This window comes from Argentina silus, assembly GCF_951799395.1.
Source record: "Argentina silus genome assembly, chromosome: 5".
Lineage (NCBI taxonomy): Eukaryota > Metazoa > Chordata > Actinopteri > Argentiniformes > Argentinidae > Argentina > Argentina silus.
The window spans coordinates 5,185,221-5,204,252 of NC_139659.1; the positions used below are offsets into that span (position 1 = coordinate 5,185,221).

The following is a 19,032-nucleotide window of genomic DNA, read 5'->3' on the forward strand; positions in this document are numbered from 1 at the left end:
TAGCTCTTCTTTGTGTTCATCATCTAGCTCACGCTACCGTATATTTCCTGTAAGGCGACCATAGTGTCTACTCATGGAGAAGGATGCATGTTTTTGGGGGGCCTGGTTGGTGTGTGTGTGTGTGTGTGTGTGTGTGTGTGTGTGTGTGTGTGTGTGTGTGTGTGTGTGTGTGTGTGTGTGTGTGTGTGTGTGTGTGTGTGTGTGTGTGCGTGCGTGTGTGTGTGTGTGTGTGTGTGTGGTAGCCTGATAAAACCCAGCCCAGGCCCACAAGAACCACTAAATCAATAGCAGACTGGAGACCAAAATGAAAATGTGCTGTATAAATTAACTGCCATGAATGTTAGAGTGCTCTACTGTAGCACCATGCCTCACAGGGCTAGTGTGAGCGCTATGCTAGCTAATCCAAAATGACCCTTAGCCCTGTCAAAGTGCTGTGTCGGGGGTGAGGGTTGTGGTTAATGCTCAAGGCTTGCCCCCAGGATGTGGTCTTAGTTGTTTGATTAATGTACTGCATAGTTCATGAGGGTTTTCAGCCTTTTTTTCTTTTTTTTTCTTTTTTTTTTTTTCTGGAGAGTGGAATCTGAATCTGATTTATCAATTTGAAGAGACTAACAAGTTTAGTTTTGAGAGAGAGGCTGCCCTCAGCAACAGATCTAGGATTACCCATACCCTAGTGTTGTGTTGCCATGCCTCCAAATCATGTTGTTCTCATGCCTCCTTTGGAGGTATGGATTATTTTTGATCCGCCGATCTTGCTTGGATGGAACGCTGGCTGTGAGTGGAGTTCACATTCTGATTGGCTTTGAGCAGGAGTGATGTTTCGATGTTTCAAGCTACTATGTTTTAAAGTGCTGAAGTGCTTTACATTTTCCTGGGATTACAATTCCGTTGTGGGAACTCTAGCCACATGGGGATTAGTGAAAATGAGCTGCCTATTGACTGGTTGGGAGTGTGGTGAGCACGTTACAAGTCTCCGCCCCTTTATAGAGACTTTCTGCCTCGAAAATCCCCAGGGTTTCCTAACAAGGTCAAAAGAAAGACTGGGAGCCTAGGTTCCCCGTACCCGTTTCCTAGCAATAACCATTAACCATTCATGCGTCAGTAGGGTATAGGCAACTGGCTCTGAAGAGCAGTATCGTAGATTAGTTTTTTGAGTGATTAACCATCTAGCTCTAATTGCCATAGACTCTTTCCCATTCACTATAATAATGAAACACATTATCCTGCTCCAATTAGTAACATCACATTTGGAGGCAGTATGTTATGTGACATAATCACTTTTAATCACACCCTACGATGTCACTCTGTTCGTTCTGTTGTGACATACAGACCCCGAGCAGCTCCTGGCTGTCTTAGCCCATTACCGCTGATCAAACGTAGGGACGGATGACGAGGGGGAGAGCTGCTTGTGCAGAAACTTAGAAAGACTCTGTGTATTAGGATGAAAAACATGAAAATATGCAACCCCTTGATCTTAGTGATCTGCCTCGTCGAACAGTATAGGCTACCCCCTCAACACGTACGCACGCACGCGCACACGCACACGCACACACACACACACACACACACACACACACACACACACACACACACAGGCACGCACGCACGCATGCAAGGTTGTTGTGGTTCACTGAGCCGGGTTACTTAGCCCACTGCTCAAAGTACTTTCATGCAATTCATCAGTTCACAGATTCCCTGCTACAAATGTCTCTCCCAGCGGTACGTTTTCGAGTTGAAAACAAGATGTCCATATGGACCAGATTTATACCACTATGATTGTTTATACCATGTCCAGATTTATACCACTATGATTGTAAATACATCGAGTACAACTCACAAACAAAACAAATACTACGCACAAATCTAATTTACTATCCACACACAAACATCTCTTGATTTGTATTTGTAAGCCATTATTTTAATACATCCAAATGATTTGTAATAACATTTGTGTGAATAAAAACGAATGACAAACATATTTACAAAGTTATGAATAAAAGTATTGGTTTGTTTCTGTATCCAATAATTGCTTGTTTGTCTTTCAAAGTTGTAAGTTCCCATTGCTAGCTGTACAGCACTGCTAGCAACGTGACTCGCTTGTAAATTGAAATGATGATCATTGACAAATGTTTGACTTAACAAAGCTTTATTCAGTACAATCAAATCAGTCCACACACATTTTTAAAACATAAAAGCAGGGAATTCCACCGGAGAATTTTAGAACTAACTGCACCTTCTCTGACTGGTCAGTCGCAGTCAGGTAATCATGACAAGGACACAATAGGACAAGATGGCAATTTGTTGTGATCCGTTACCGTAAAATCCCAGAACTTAAGTCAACATTGGGGAAAACATTGGGACACTTCCATAGCAACCTGGTCAAAATAACCTGGTGGCAATTTGCAGATGGTGTACAATGAATATGTTCTTTGCGACACCCAAAACAACATAGCAGGCTAATGATGAAACAACATTAGTGTCAGGTTTAGGAGAACAGTGAGGATACGTTTTGGATATTTTTGCTGGGTGTCAACGCCAAGGCCCAGCCGCTTTCCCCAAAGTTAGGGTTAGGTCGTAGGGCGTGGTCTTATGGATTCCCATATGTGTTGCATGTAGCCGTCTCGCCCTATGACAGAGTTGATCAAAGAGGTTGTAGTTGAATGGAGATAGCCAACTGAGATTCATGTGTAAATCATTTCTCCATGGACACACGGAACGGTATATATTTGTGCTTTGTGTTTTTTGTTCACAGATAGCAGTACACATTTGTACTACTTTATTTACAGTAACATTGACATAAATCTATCTCCATCTCTCTTCTCTGTCTCTGCCTCTATCCAACAGCCATAAGGACATCCACACATGTCCCTTGTTCTTCCTCTATGCAACAAAACGGAACAACAACCAAACACTCCAGGATCTGATTGTGTTCGGACTGATGTTGATATGGTGTCTAAAAGCAGTGGTTTTCAGGGTGTGTGTAGGCTACAAGTGCTTGTAAGCTATAGTTGCCTCTCCATGTCTTTTTCTATGAGAGGAAATATATCGGAGGTGTGGATGGTTCTCATTGTAATGAAGAGCCAGTCTGTCGGGACGGAGGACACTTACCACTGGTCAATGGTCCCTGCCCCCCCTCCCCCCACCCCCTTGGCTGATTACACCGCCATCTGTGAGAGAGAGAGAGAGAGAGAGAGAGAAAGAGAGAGAGAGAGAGGGTGGAGGACGAGAGAGAGAGAGAAGGTAGAGAACAAGAGAGAGAGAGAGAGAGAGAGAAGGTAGAGAACAAGAGAGAGAGAGAGAAGGTGGAGGACAAGAGAGAGGGGAAAATAGAAAGAGAGCGAGGCTGAGGACATTAGAGAGAAAGAGGGAGAGCGATAATTGGAGAGTGTAAGAGGTAGACAAAGCCCCAGCCAGTGGCCCAGGCGGCCCTCCTGTCTCTCTTTCTCTCTCTATCCTCTCCTCTCATCTCCTCTCCTCCCATGCCCTCCTCTCCCCTCTTCTCCTCTCCTCTCCATGCTCTATCTATATGATAATACAGTGGCCCACCAGAGTTAGTCTCAGCAGCTTCCTGAGGCGGAGGGATACACCATACAAAGGCAGAACATATGAGATGTCTGCCACAGAGAGGGGAGTACACGGGTGGAAATAGACCCGCAACCATGCTAGTGTTTGGTAGCGAACGCTACTGTCTGCTGGGAGGTTGGTGGCGAGAGGAGTAGGAGGAGGAGGGGTGGGGGAGGTAGGGGAGTTCTGATTTGCATTGTTCACCCATTATGCTTGTATATTATCCCGAGTGACTTCCTATGCTTTCCTCTACCCAAGCTGATTTGTAATTCACATCTTTTGAAACTTTGTTATGTTTGTGGGAAGCACGTCCAGAGAGTTCCCTTCCCACAGGCCCCAACATGATTGATTTAGTGTCACGTTAGTGACTTGGTCCTCCTGGGCTACCACTGTCAAACATGTCATTAAAAACATTATGCATTCCCACCTTATTAAACAAACAACTTGACACTCTCCTTCAACAACTCACTTGCAGGTCCAAGCTTCATCAATTACCCCTGATCCCCTGGGTTTAATCAATAACACTATGCATATCAACTAGTCAGTGTTCCACTAAACCCTGATTAAATAATTCTTCAAATGCCTGATACAAACCCCATGTCTCTAATGAGAGTCTTACTGAAGGTAAACAAGGCTGATTGTTTCATTAGACGCCAGACGTCATCAGTATTCCTGCCGCATTCTCTAATAAGTCCTTTAATTCTTCATTTAGAGCTTGTTTTCCTGCTTTATGAAGGTGATAAAGCAGGGCGAGAGTCTGGCTGTGTTATGGTCCTCTAGGGTGACATTGCTGCTTTATCACTGTTATGGCATCGTGGCTGCAGGCTTTGTCTCATTAACCATTCACTCACACAACAGATATTAAAGCCATTCACCATATCACACACTCTCCATCTCCCAACAGCCATAAATGTGCTGCTGTCAGGAACGAGCGGGACCGCAGGATTTGGTGGATGGGTCTCAAGGGCTGGTTGGGGAATGTTCTAGAAGAAGTTGGATGACGAAGGAGAGAGTGGGGAGGACAATATTGCAGCAGAGGCGATTGGGCCAATGATATGTTCAGTGAGGACAGAAGATGGTGTATGTTGTCGTATCATTGTGTACGGATGCCTGGAACAGAGATGAGTTCAGAGTGTGCTTTCCCTCATTCATCTTTGTCCAAATCCAATCGAACATAATGGCTCATAATGTATGTAGAACTATCATCATAGCATGTATTTAAGCAGAAACAAATGGCTCTTATAATACTAGAGTTATGTAATAGATATTGTTGTTTTTGTTGTTGTTGTTGTTGTTGTTGTTGTTTTCAGGGTATGTGTTTATCAGATATGATTATTGCATAATCAGTGCTAGTTAAGATTTAAATAAACGTCAAGATATGATGTAAAAGAAATGTAAGAAGAAAATATATGTTTCTTTGTTTTAATATGTTTTCAAAGACTAGTCTGGCTGTCTGACTGCAGGGAGAGAGAGGAATCTTGCATCTAGTGGAATCTGGCAACTCGTAGCTTAGGTTATCTCTTTCACAAAAGCTGTTAGCTGGCTGGCTGGCTTGGTCTGTGTTGTCTGAGGGTCCGTTTGGTCTGCTTGTCTGAGTGGATGTTCCAGACAGTCACAGCACAGCACCTCAGCTCTGAGGCAGAGCTCCTCTCCCTCCACCCATCCCATCTTCTCTCCCCCTCTCCTCTCCTCTCCCTTCCCCTCCTCTCACCCCTCCTCTCCGCCTCTCCTCTCCTCTCATTGCCTCCCCTCTCCTCTCATATCCTCCCCTCCTCTCATTTCCCCTCCTCTCCTCCCCTCCCCTCCTCTCCTCCCTATCCTCTCCTCTCTATCCTCTCCTCCCCACGACACTGCCTTTTGCGCTGCTGTTCCTCTATGAAGGATAATAATGATCCATTTAGTCCCACATCAAAACACGATCCCAACCAAAGGCTTTTGGAGAAGCGTCTGTGCTGTGCAGATGTCACATTTCTGGCTGCATGTCTGTCTCTGTAGATACGCTGGGTTCTCTATGGGAGCATGTGAATGAGTTGATGTTGGCTGATTAACACACCCACATACTGTGCTGAAGCTGGCCCAGCCATAAGTTACTGTTAGTCATATACATAAAGCAGTGTTTCTCTGCAGTGTGTCTGGCAGTTGTTCTATTTTATGTTGACGACGAGACACCTCTCAAGAGGCCAATTATGTCCAGGCCAATTATGTTTTTTCTCTCCGATGGGTCAAGACCTTTAAAGGTTGGCATACCTTCGGGCAACACATCTGTTAACAAGTCAAACACAGGTAGTTCTAGTCTTTGTCTCCCTGGGAGGCAACAGCATTTAGATGACGTCAGCTTAAGGAGTCTCTCTGATGAGAATTCAGTTTCAGCTTGTCTCCCGTGAAATGGGCTGCCAAGGGGTCCTCTCCATCGCCATTGGCAACTGTCAATCAGACGGTGGGAGTCTCAGATCTTCAACACCAATCAGAGACGACAGATAGAGTGTCACTAACGATCTAGCAGGAGTATTGGGAGTGGGCGTGTGTGTGTGTGTGTGTGTGTGTGTGTGTGTGTGTGTGTGTGTGTGTGTGTGTGTGTGTGTGTGTGTGTGTGTGTGTGTGTGTGTGTGTGTGTGTGTGTGTGTGTGTGTGTGTGTGACTTCTTAGTGTTATCCCAGTATTTATATATTTGATCTCCCACTATTTCATCATTTTTAGATTTTAGATGGAGTCGGTCCATGTCCATGATACCCATGACAGCCTTATCACCAGTCACAGTGTAAACCCCTAGACTGAGGAGAATCACCATGCTGCAAGTTTATTCTGAGAGTTTGGATCAAAGCGCGCCCCTCACTGTGAGGCCCAGGGGGGCTAGGAGGTGATTAAGTGATTTATTTCAGAACGGATCACTTGAGAACTATCTATGTTGATGTGGTACTGCCTGGCTTACAGAGGGATGGAGAGAAGAAACAGAGAAAGGGAGAGTGCAAGGCAAGAGAGAGAGAGAGAGAGAGAGAGAGAGAGAGCTCACATAACATTTCCCAGCTAGCTCTCTGAACAGCATGAGGGCAGTGTGAAACAGTCTGTACCCAGTTAATTATGGGTAATATTGATCCTGTGTCCAGATTGGTCAGGTTAGATAAGGACACCACCTTCACTGATATACACTCTTAGAAAAGGTTACACCTTGAAACCAAAAAGCCTTCTTCTACTACAGTGACAAGCCGAGGAACTCCAATTGGTTCGAGGTTGTTGACTTTGTTTATTTATTTTATTTTTCTCTGAGAGCCTAGTCCACAGTTTGAGCGTGTAGGCTACTTTAAAATATGCATGGAAGTAGTCTTCCCACTCAGCTTGTGTTGCATTGAAATGAAAACTCATTAGTTATACGGTCCGATTCTGTATAACTAAGAAGGCAGTTAGGAAGTCAAGTTATACATGACTCGTAGGAGACACAACGCTGTCTGCAATGTGGGGTTGGGGGGAAAGAAATTGAAATTGTACATAATCTGGTTAAACATTGCATTTCTACAGCACTACACCTACATATGCAACAGGGCGCTTTGCAGTTGTGTTTTTCATCATAATTCATAAGCTGTGGTTATTCAAATAAGACTGTCAGTGTTAGGCATCGCTACCAAAACACATCTGCACAAATACAAGCATCCAGCTACAGAGAAGCAATTCCAAAAAGCCCCAAGGAAGAGAACAGGAGATGAGTTTTTGTGTGTGTGTGTGTGTGTGTGTGTGTGTGTGTGTGTGTGTGTGTGTGTGTGTGTGTGTGTGTGTGTGTGTGCGTGCGTGCATGCGTGTGTGTGTGTACGATATGAGTAATATTCATTGTTTATTATGGAAATGCACCACCGAAATTATGTAGGACACCGGTGTTCTAGCCTAAGGAGAAAAGAGACAAATTGTAGCTGTGCGTGCCATAGATGGGCGTGAAAGGATTCGGATGCTCTCAAGGAGTGAATGTGCAAATTGCTACACACATTTTTGGAATGTTTATTCCCAAGCTTGCAGTTACTGAAATTCACTGCGAGGTTGAGGTTTGGTTGAAAGCCGGCAGAATTATCCTTGTTTTTTTATTCCTTTTTCCATTATACTTAACGTAACAATATCTAGATTTTTTTTTACTTTATGTTAATGTAATCAGACGTGTGATACGATATTGTAATTTGACATAGGTAACATGCATGACTCTATGACTCTCTAGACTTCCTCCTTGAAGGGATGTCCTTGGAAAGTATGCTGGGAGACGTAGTGTAATGAGAATACAGAATGGCCTCTCGTATCTCCCTGGAAACGGCCTCCATCAGGGGCAGGAGTGCTGTTCTGATCCCCGTGCACATGTGGTTCCATCATGATTCACAATAGGTCTCCCTTGTTCATACTGCCGCTCTGACAACGCTACAGCTGTCGACAAGCCGTAGTGATCATTGGCCTCTTTTCTGCTCTGAACGCGTGCCAGTGATTTATGAAGGCTTCATTCGAGCTCCTTCAGCACTAGTCATTGTAATTGTGGAAACCTCTCCGTTTTTTTTGGGGTTTCCTGTAAAGTGATTAGGACACAATAATGATTTGAAGAGACTATAAAAAAGGTCAGGAGTTTGACTTTGTATTGTGATGGAAAAGAGACAGCTGAGGATGTGGAGGACTGCCACTGCTAAGGTGCTGTGCGTGCGTGCGTGCCTGCGTGCGTGCGTGCGTGCGTGTGTGCGTGCGTGCGTGCGTGCATGTATGACCTTGTGTTGCCCTTCTAAATGTTGTATGCCTTTTTTTAATGTACATTCACTCACAATAGTATAGTGTTAGAAAAAACAAACTAAAATCACAGTCACCATGTTTACCATGTTTAGGGTGCGGACACAATGCCACCTCAGGTTTCATGATGACTGAGGGAAACACACTGATCGCATCGGGCAATTTGCTGACACCTATTAGTCCTCCCTCAGACTCCGGACACATCCACCGCACAGAGGTGGAGAGACCTCTAGTGGTTGACTCACACATGACACCCCATCGCATTCTTCCTCCAGTCTTTCTTCTCATTAATTCAGTATTAAGGGGAGAGTACATAAAGAGGTGGTTTAGGACTCTGTGATTATGCATCCATGAGAGCACATCATCCCTCTCCTTGGCCACTTATTATAATGTAATAAGTGAGTATTAGCATGCTAAAGGAACACAATCCGGCGATGGATCATTTCACCAACACTTGGAGGACATTTTAAGAAGGTGGGGGGATGACTGTGCAGTAATGGAGTTGGAAGAGATGTTCCTAAACCGTACACACACACACACACACACACACACACACACACACACACACACACACATAGTGTAAACACACAAATTCCCTAATATTATAAGCACTTCAAAATGATGCATACTGAATTGTATATAAAAGAAAGTGCTTACAACAGCAAACTACTAAGAAAGGATCATATATTTGTCTGTGCATTTGTACATTTGTAAACTATAAGTGGATTTGTGTTTTAATTGGTTATGCATTGTGTTCATATTGAGTCCTCCTCTCTGCTACAAACACACACACACACACACACACACAGCTCTCGTTGAATGCAGTATGTTTAAATGAGAGTGTTGCTCGTTTTCAGATTAGATTAGATTAGATTCAACTTTATTGTCATTGCACAGAGTACAAGTACTGAGACAACAACTTGTAGTTTGGCATCTAACCAGTGCAAATGGTGGCATAGTGCAAAAGACATTAAATTGTCGACAGTGCATGGTATTACAGTATAAGGTATTACAGTGAGTATAAATAAATGAATATAATAAGTGAATATACATGAGATGAATATCAATATGATATATACAGTTGAACAAGGGCAATAGGTCTTGAAGTATGTTACATATGTAAGATGTATATTTAGAGACCAATGTAATAAATATGGTATGTACAAACAAAAAGCCGGTTGTTGTTGGGCTGACTTGTTGTTGCTACTTATCAGGCCTACCACCGTGGTGTCGTCTGCGAACTTGATGATGGTGTTAGAGCCACGCACAGAAACGCAGTCGTGGGTGAAGAGGGAGTAGAGGAGAGGGCTCAGCACACAGCCCTGTGGGACACCGGTGTTCAGGGTCAGGGTGGAGGAGGTGTGGTTGTTTAACCTAACAGACTGGGGTCTGTTGGTCAGGAAGTCCAGGGTCACTGAGTTTGATGACCAGCTTGGAGGAGATGATGGTGTTGCTGTTGGTGAATGCTGAGCTGAAGTCAATGAACAGCATCCTTGCGTAGGTGTTGTTATCCAGGTGGGTCAGGGCGGAGTATTGTACCATGGAGATGGGATTCTCTGTTGGTCTGTTCGGGTGGTAGGCAAACTGGTGGGGATCCTGTGTGGTGGGTAGGTGTTCTTTAAGGTGAGCCAGGACCAACCTCTCGAAGCACTTCATGATGATGGGGGTGAGTGCAACGGGGCGGAAGTCATTCCGGCCCGCTGCAGCAGAAGCACGATGGTTGCTGACTCGAGGCATATGGGGAGAACTACCTGGGCCAGTGACGGGTTAAAAATGTCAGTGAAGACCCTGAGGGCCAGCAGCCTTGCGTGTAATCACCTTGCTCAGTGCGCAAACACATCAGTGGTGGTGAGTGAGAGGGGCTGGTCGTCTGAGAGGGGGGGGGGGGGGGGGCTCCTCAATCTGCAGCTTGTGCAGTTTGTCCAGTTAGCCCTAGATGAGCAGTAGGCCTCTGCATCACCAGATCTAAAACTGGCGTCTCGTGCCTTCAGCAGAAACGGACCTCACTGCTCATCCAAGGCTTCTGGTTGGGGAAAGTTCTTATTTGTTTGTGGGTGGTGACACTGTTGACACACATATTGATGTAATCCAGAACGGAAGAAGCATATGAATCAATGTCCGTGTGGGAGTCCAGGGTGGCCTGAGTGGCGAACATGCTGTAGTCAGCGTGTTGAAACTGGTGCTGTAGTGTAGAGTCCAGTCAGTGTGTTGAACCTGGTGCTGTAGTGTAGAGTCTGCAGCTGAACTGGTGCTGTAGTGTAGAGTCCGCTCCCTCTGGCCAGACTTTGGCTGTCCTTCCTGTTGGTTTCACACGTTTGATGAGTGGTGTGTACTTGGGGAGTAGGAACAATGAGAGGTGATCAGACTGTCCCAGGTGGGGGAGGGGAATGGTCTAGAGTGTTTTGCTAATAGCAGCATGGAGTTTTTTCATTGCTAGCTTAGCATTAGCATCCAGAGAGATATAGGCTGTAAACTCTCAAATAGCTGTAAACTCTCTAGGCAGGTAAAACGGCCTACACTTGATCATCAGGTACTCCAGATTGGCAGAGCAGTGACTCTCAGTAATAGCAGTGTCCGTACACCAAGTTTTGTTGACATAAATGTACAGTCCCCCGCCTCTCGTTTTACCTGAGGCCTCTGCCGTTCTGTCCACCCTGAAGATGTTGCGTCCCTCTAGCTCAATCACGCTGTCGGTGATACTGTTGTTGAGCCACGTTTCCGTGAAAATCACGTTGCTGCAGCCCATAAACCTTATCTGTGAGGTGATCCGAAGTCGTAGCTCATCCGTTTTGTTCTCTAGGAAGTGTACATTGGTGAGAGAGATTCTAGGTAGCGATAGCAGATGGGGATTTCGCTGCAGCGTGCCGCAGGCGACGGGCAACTCCCTCTGGGGCAGTGCGGCAGACCGCTGTGTTTTGCGATCTCTTGGGGAAGCTGAAGGTTGTCGAATACACAGTTTGTGCATCAAGATTCAATATCCAATAGTGTACGCAAGGCTGTACTGAGTGAACAGACTTAAAACTAGTAGGCAAATAATTACTAAATTACATAACCTGGTGAGACACGTCGTACATGCGCCGCCTTCTTGGTTTGATTTGACTTGGTTGCTCAGAGCTCCGAGGTGTCTATTAGCAACAGGCCCAAGGAAGGTGGTAAAGTAGGTAGATACGAGGTGGAGGGGGCAGAGAGAGACAGAGAGAGAGAGAGACAGAAAGAGAGAGAGACAGACAGAGAGAGAGACAGACAGAGAGAGAGACAGAAAGAGAGAGAGGCAGACAGAGAGAGAGACAGAAAGAGAGAGAGACAGACAGAGAGAGAGACAGACAGAGAGAGAGACAGACAGAGAGAGAGACAGAAAGAGAGAGAGACAGAAAGAGAGAGAGGCAGAAAGAGAGAGAGTCACTCGGGAACAGTCTGAGACAGTAGTGAACAGTCTCTGCATGCTCTCCTCCCAGAGATGTGCTGCTCTGCATTTATCGGAGGGAAAGAGCTGCCTTTTGTGGGTGGAGTGAAATGTAAATGTGCTGCACAAACAGAACACCTTCAGATTTGTTATTGAAGAATGTGTGCAGCATAGTTGCACGTGTATAGCCTACAGTACTAGTGGCAACCCATCCTGCGGAAGGTCAAAAATGGTTGACTCAATGTTGTCAGCCTATGTTTTATACAGTAAGGCGAAGTGGCATTGTTATAAAGTGTGAAAGTAGAAAGTGGCAGTTGTATGAACAACCCTGCAAAGATGTCATGTCATTCTAAGAATAGCCTACAGCAAAAAAGTGTGTTTCCTAAGCCTTCCTTTTTTTACAGTCTAGCCCAAGGACGGTTACTTGAAAAAGATAATTTTAAAGATCATCCTGCACGCTGTAAGCACTAAACAGACCACAAAACTGTCTGCATTTATAACACTTGACATGAGAATGTGCTTAGCTCCACGTAAACCTTCCACCATGCATACGCAACCTCACACTCGCAAAAAGTTTTCCTCTTATTATTATTATTATTATTATTATTATTATTATTATTATTATTATTATTATTATTACTATTAGTATTATTATTATATTATGTTAGATTATTATTCACTGGAGATTGAAGCCGCTGTCACCACATATGTAAGGTGTTGATATTTTACACTGGATAATGGTTTACTGTTTCTCACTTATAGACCTAAGGCCAAAACAGTGCCAACCGGCCCAGAACTGTGGGAGGTTTTCATTAGACTCTGCTCTTCTCTTGCTTAGACCATTAGCCTGTATAATATATAGGGTGTTTGTGTGTGTGTGTGTGTGTGTGTGTGTGTGTTTGTGTGTGTGTGTGTGTGCACCACTTTTCTCAACTTTGTGTCCCCCAAGCTTATTTAGATGGCTAGTTTACCACTTACCACCTACGGAGGGCAGGAAGGTAGCACCAGGGCTGTGCAGACAGCTCTCTGGTAATGAACACACCAGGGTACTGAATGAAACATACATAGACACACAGGCTCACTAGAGTGGAATACAAACAGACAAAACTGTAAACTGCGTGCGTGCGTGTGTGTGTGTGTGCACCCATGCGTGCAACCATGCCTGTGTGTGTGTGTGTGTGTGTGTGTGTGTGTCTGTCTGTTTCTTAAAGTGCTTAATAATCCAAAGTCAGAGAAAATGACTGAGCCATCTTTTCCTCTAAATGACTGCCCTTCTGATTCCATGCATTCAATCTTCTTGTATTTCAGCATTATTATTGTTTTTAGAGAAATATCAGCATGACAGCTTTTCCTCCGATGGGTAAAACTGAGTGAAAATGAGTCATCACAGCACTTAAATTCCAGAAAACTGCTCCCTCAAACAATATCACTCAAATTACCAATTTGGAGTGAATGAGAAAGAAAAAGAGAAGAAAGAGAGATGTGTGCCATGAACAGCTACACTAATCAGGAGTGAGACAGGCTAATTCTCTATATTAATCCACCATTGTGTTTTGCACATTTTGGAGTCTCCTCTGTCTTGTTTTGAGACGGGAGCGAGAGTGTAATCTTTCTAACATGATCACTACTCCACTTCATCCACTTGCGAGAGAGAAGGATGCCTCTTGAATGCATGAGTGGGTCTCAGATACTCAGTAATACTCGGAAAAAGAAATGTTTGATACCATTCCTCATTCCGTTCCATGCATTACAATGAGCCCGTCCTCCGATTTCCACCTCGGCCAGCCTCTACTGTAACTGACATACTGTATATCTATGGCAGTATGACTAGAAGGGATAAAGTCATTGACCTAAAGTCCTGGACTAAACAGCGTGTTTAATGGAGAATCTCAATTAGAAATGCATTCAAGTCTAGGTGTAGGCTCAAATCTAGGACACTGCCTCTCTATGTCTTGGACTCAATTAGTCTTTTAAGCTATAAACCCCAGTGTCGTTTCTGCAATGTGCATCCGATACACAGCTCTCTCTAATATGTTCTTTAAAATCTCTCTCTCTCTCTCTCTCTCTCTCTCTCTCTCTCTCTCTCTCTCTCTCTCTCTCTCTCTCTCTCTCTCTCTCTCTCTCTCTCTCTCTCTCTCTCCACTTCTGCTGCTGCTCTGTAACCCCGCAACACTCTGCCGTTGGTCCGCCGCAAAGCACGTCACATAATTCATAAGGAGCCTATTCAGGGTGACAAGGACACAAGGTCTTGTTTGGGTGTGAAAATCCATAAAGCTGCATATCAGCAAGCCCCTGCCTCTCTCTCCCCGGGTCCTCGCTGCAGCCCAGCACTCGCCCATCTCTCTGATTTAATTTGGTGATCAATACATTTCTGTGAGCATAGCCCAGTAATCTTTTCACAGCAGCTCCTCTCTGCCCTTGAGTTTCCTCTCTACATGGCCCAGTAAAGGAGGTTCTGATTGCTTCTAACATGCTCTGCGGTTAAGGGGAGGGGAGGGAGGGGGAGCTCTGAAAGTCAGGGAGGAGAGATGGATTGGAGGTTGATGGGGTGAAAGAGAGTGGGGGTGAAGGAGAGAGGGAGAGAGTGGAGATCAAGTGTGAGGGCGAGAGACAGAGAGAGAGGGGGGGGGACCTGAGAGAGAGAGAGAGAGAGAGAGAGAGAGAGAGAGAGAGAGAGAGTAACATGACAAATGCAAGGGAGAAGATGTGTCTCTGTGTCTGTGGTGCAGGCCAGGGTCTCTGCTCTGAGACATGCTGCTCTGCTCCAGCCTACGTGAAAGAGGATTATGTGTATTTGTGTCTGTCTGTCGCTCACCACCGACTCAGAATGCCGTAGCACAAAAGCCTAACATGGCCGCTCTACGACACATTCTACATCACAACACTGACTGCAGGCTAAGGCTTGAAAAGGCGGATTAAAAATAAACAGTCGGTCAAAGCATCAAGAGAGGTCAGTTGTGGATAGAGACCCCTTAACTTTTCCCACATTGTGTTATGTTACAGACTTATTCTAAAATTGATTTTTTTTCCCCTCATCAATCTACACACAATACCCCATAATGACAAAGCCAAAACAGTTTTTTTAAAATGTTTGCTAATTTATTAAAAATAAAAAACTGAAATATCACATTTACATAAGTATTCAGACCCTTTACTCAGTACTTTGTTGAAGCACCTTTGGCAGCGATTACAGCCTCAAGTCTTTTTGGGTATGATGCTACAAGCTTGGCACACCTGTATTTGGGGAGTTTCTCCCATTATTCTCTGCAGATCCTCTCAAGCTCTGTGAGGTTGGATGGGGTGTGTCAGTGTACAGCTATTTTCAGGTCTCTCCAGAGATGTTCGATTGGGTTCGAGCACTCTGGAGCAGGATTTCATCAAGGATCTCTCTGTACTTTGCTCCGTTCATCTTTCTCTCGATCCTGACTAGTCTCCCAGTCCCTGCCGCTGAAAAACATCCCCAAGAATGATGCTGCCACCACCATGCTTCACCGTAGGGATGGTATTGGCCAGGTGATGAGCGGTGCCTGGTTTCCTCCAGACATGACGCTTGGCATTCAGGCCAAAGAGTTCAGTCAATCAATTCAAGTTTCATCAGACCAGATAATCTTGTTTCTCATGGTCTGAGAGTCCTTTAGGTGCCTTTTGGCAAACTCCAAGCAGGCTGTCATGTGCTTTTTACTGAGGAGTGGCTTCTGTCTGGCCACTCTACCATAAAGGCCTGATTGGTGGAGTGCCACAGAGATCTCCACAGAGGTTCTTGGTCACCTCCCTGACGATGGCCCTTCTCCCCCTATTGCTCAGTTTGGCCGGGCGGCCAGCTCTAGGAAGAGTCTTGGTGGTTCCAAACTTCTTCCATTTAAGGATGATGGAGGCTACTGTGTTCTTGGGGACCTTCAATACTGCAGAATTTTTTGTACCCTTTCCCAGATCTGTGCCTCAGTCCTGCCTCATGGCCTGGTTTTTGCTCTGACATGCACTGTCAACTGTGGGATCTTATATAGACAGGTGTGTGCCATTCCAAATAATGTCCAATCAATTGAATTTTGCACAGGTGGAAGTCGTAGAAACATCTCAAGGATGATCAATGGAAACAGGATGCACCTAAGCTCAATTTCAAGTGTCATAGCAAAGGGTCTGAATACCTATGTAAATGTGATATTTCAGTTTTTTTATTTTTAATCAATTAGCAAATATTTATAAAAACCTGTTTTTACTTTGTCATTATGGGGTATTGTGTGTTGATTGATGGAACAATTGAATTTAATCCATATTAGAATAAGGCTGTAACATAACAAAATGTGGAAAAAGTGAAGGGATCTGAATACTTTCCGAATGCACTGTACACCGCTGCGTAATCTTCCTCTCTGCCTCTGTCTCCCCCACTTCCCTCCCTCATCTCCCTCCTCTCCCTCCTTCCCTTCTTCCATCCTCCCTAGCTGAGAGAAGGAAGTGTTGAGGATTCCAGGTGTTGACCTTATCTCTCCCTGCAGCTCTGTGCCCTGCCCTCAATCTGTAGAACACTCTGCTCCTGCTCTCCTCTGCTCCTGCTCTCCTCCTCTCCACCTCTCCACCACATACAGACAGGCAGGCAGGCAGGCAGGCAGGCAGGCAGGCAGGCAGGCAGGCAGGCAGGCAGACAGCCATGGCCATGCTGGCAGAGACAGGATTAGGAGATAGCCTCTAGCCCCCTACTCAGACACTCTACAGTTGCTGCAGCCCAATTGGTCAATATTTGTGAACTTGTGGCAATTCTCCACATGGATTTAAAAGGGAATGAATTTGTGTAAGAGCCAACATCAATCATATGCTTTTCAATCTGTGGGACAGTGCAAAACTGTTATGGGCCAGGAGTTTTTTTAATGTTTTTTCTCCCTGCATGACCACAGGACCTCACAAGGGAAAACTCTCGGCCCTGGGTAATGTTTTCAGAAAAAAAGAAAAACATGCTCGGGACCGCTTCAGTACACTTTACAAGTTTTTGCAAATACTGTCTCAGAAATCCACTGTATCATGTATACTGTATCATATAGTCTGGACTTGACCAGGGTGAATATGACACCCTCACATCACATCACATCACATGACCGTGTCTCTGTTCCTCTCTTCAGGCCTTAGCTGATGCTCAGGACAGTGAGGATGTGGTTTGATAGCCCAGTCTGTGTAATGAGGGTGTATTGCTATAAAGTTTTGTTTCATCTGAAAATCTCTCTGTGACAGTGTGTGTGTGTGTGTGTGTGTGTGTGTGTGTGTGTGTGTGTGTGTGTGTGTGTGTGTGTGTGTGTGTGTGTGTGTGTGTGTGTGTGTGCGTGCGTGCGTGCGTGCGTGCGTGCGCGCGCGCGCGTGCGTGCGTGTGTGTGTGTGTGTGTGTGTGTGCGTGTGTGTGTGTGTCTGTTAACATGTAACTGTGTCTAACACTATCAGGCCCCAGCACCAGCCCTGCTCTGCTGGAGTTAGAAGCTAGGAGGAGAGAGACGGACGATGACTGACGAGATAAGACATGCTATCTCCAAGGAGGCTGGTGGAGGAAATCAAACTATGCAGTCGTCTTACTGTGCTCTCTCTCTCTCTCTCTCTCTCTCTCTCTCTCTCTCTCTCTCTCTCTCTCTCTCTCAGGGACAACAACTTCATCAAGGACTTCCCACAGCTAGCGGACGGGCTGATGGTCATCCCTCTGCCTGTGGAAGAGCAGTGTCGAGGAGTGCTGTCTGAACCTCTGCCCAACCTACAGCTCCTCACAGGTGTGTGTGTGTGTGTGTGTGTGTGTGTGTGTGTGTGTGTGTGTGTGTGTCTGTGTCTGTGTCTGTGTCTGTATATCTGTGCGTGCGTGTGTGTGTGTGTGTGTGTTTCTTAATGTTGTGAATGTGCCCTTCAAGGTATACTGTCAGTACCTATAGCCTTTCAAGGTGTGTCATGTGAGCTCAATGCCAAGAAACAGGGCAGCATCATCACCCTCTGCTGTGAACACCCAGAGGAGTATGACTGGGAGTACAGGGGCAGCTAGAATGGCATCGCTCATCCCTGTGCAGTCTACTGTGCTATTGTTCCCGACATCCCCCCCGTGCCTCCGCAGTAGTCACACACACACACACACACACACACACACACACACACACACACACACACACACACCCACACACACACACACACACACACACACACACACACCCTGCTCTGGGACTTTTGTAGGCTGACACTTCACCCCACGCGTTCCCTCCCACGTCTCCCTGCGGCCCGGCAGCCACTCTCCTCCTCTCCGTGGGGTGTAAACCACACCTCCGGCCTGCTCCCTAATCCTTCCATTAGCTGAATTGGCTGCAGCTCTCTGTTCCATGCTGGCCCTCCCTGGAGGGTTTACCTCCTTACCTCTCTCCTCCTCCCATCTTATCTCCTCTCCCCCACTCCTTTCCTCTCCTCCACTCCCCCATCTCCTCTCCTCCTCTCCTCTCCTCAGGGATAAATAAGTGCTTTAGCTAGTTGTTGTTCTCCCCTGCTCCTCTGTCTGGTCTGTTGTGTTTTAATAACCTGTGTTGTCCCAGACTCATAAGAAAGTTAGGTAATGTCATTACGGAGGTTCAGATTGCTCTCGCCTTAATGTCTGAAAATCCAATTGGGGCGACCATGCAGCCGTCTGCCATTGATTGGTTGAACACACGGCTGGAGTGGAGTGGAGTGGAGCGCTGAGATGAATGATGTCGGGGGGAAAATAACTTGCGTGTGTGTGTGCGTGTGCATTTGCGTGTGCGTGTGTGTGTGCGTGTGTGTGTATGAGAGAGACAAAGCTAGACGGTGCACTTTGGGCACCATTATGGCTTGAGGCACATGTGTCTGTGGAATGTGATCAATACCGTATTTGTGTGAAACATGTAGCTATTCCCTAATGTTCCTGTGCCCTGTACACATTGAGATGGTATTGATATTGTGAGAGTTGTTCATATGAGCATGTGAACTATCCTCATTAATTGCAGGTGAGGCCCAGTTCAACGAGGCCATGGGCTATCCCATGGTGCAGCAGTGGAGGGTGCGGAGCAACCTGTACAAGGTCAAGCTCAGCGCCATCACCTTGTCTGCAGGTACAGTACAGAGTCTCCACACACTCAACGTGATGCACTTGTGAATGGGGCTATTATGTACAATCCAAGTCTCTGAGTTCTATATGAATTGATTGTTGTAATCATACAGTAGGCCAGGCAGGGAATGGAATGAAGAATGGTGTTTGATACCATTCCGCATTCTATTCCATGCATTACAATGAGCAGGTCCTCCGATTTCCACCTCCACCAGCCTCCCCTGTAGTAGGCCTACAGTATATGCAACCTCCA

At 45.6% G+C, this 19,032-nt stretch overlaps 1 protein-coding gene across 1 annotated transcript in view; it reads left to right on the top strand.

Annotated features, from left to right (window-relative positions):
• Positions 1-19,032, top strand: part of astn2 (astrotactin 2) — a gene marked incomplete at both ends in the record, with an annotated part of 256,443 nt that overhangs the window by 181,866 nt on the left and 55,545 nt on the right. The window contains 2 exon segments of the mRNA XM_083669850.1: positions 17,327-17,451; positions 18,679-18,783. Coding sequence (XP_083525976.1) covers positions 17,327-17,451; positions 18,679-18,783 — 230 coding nt within the window.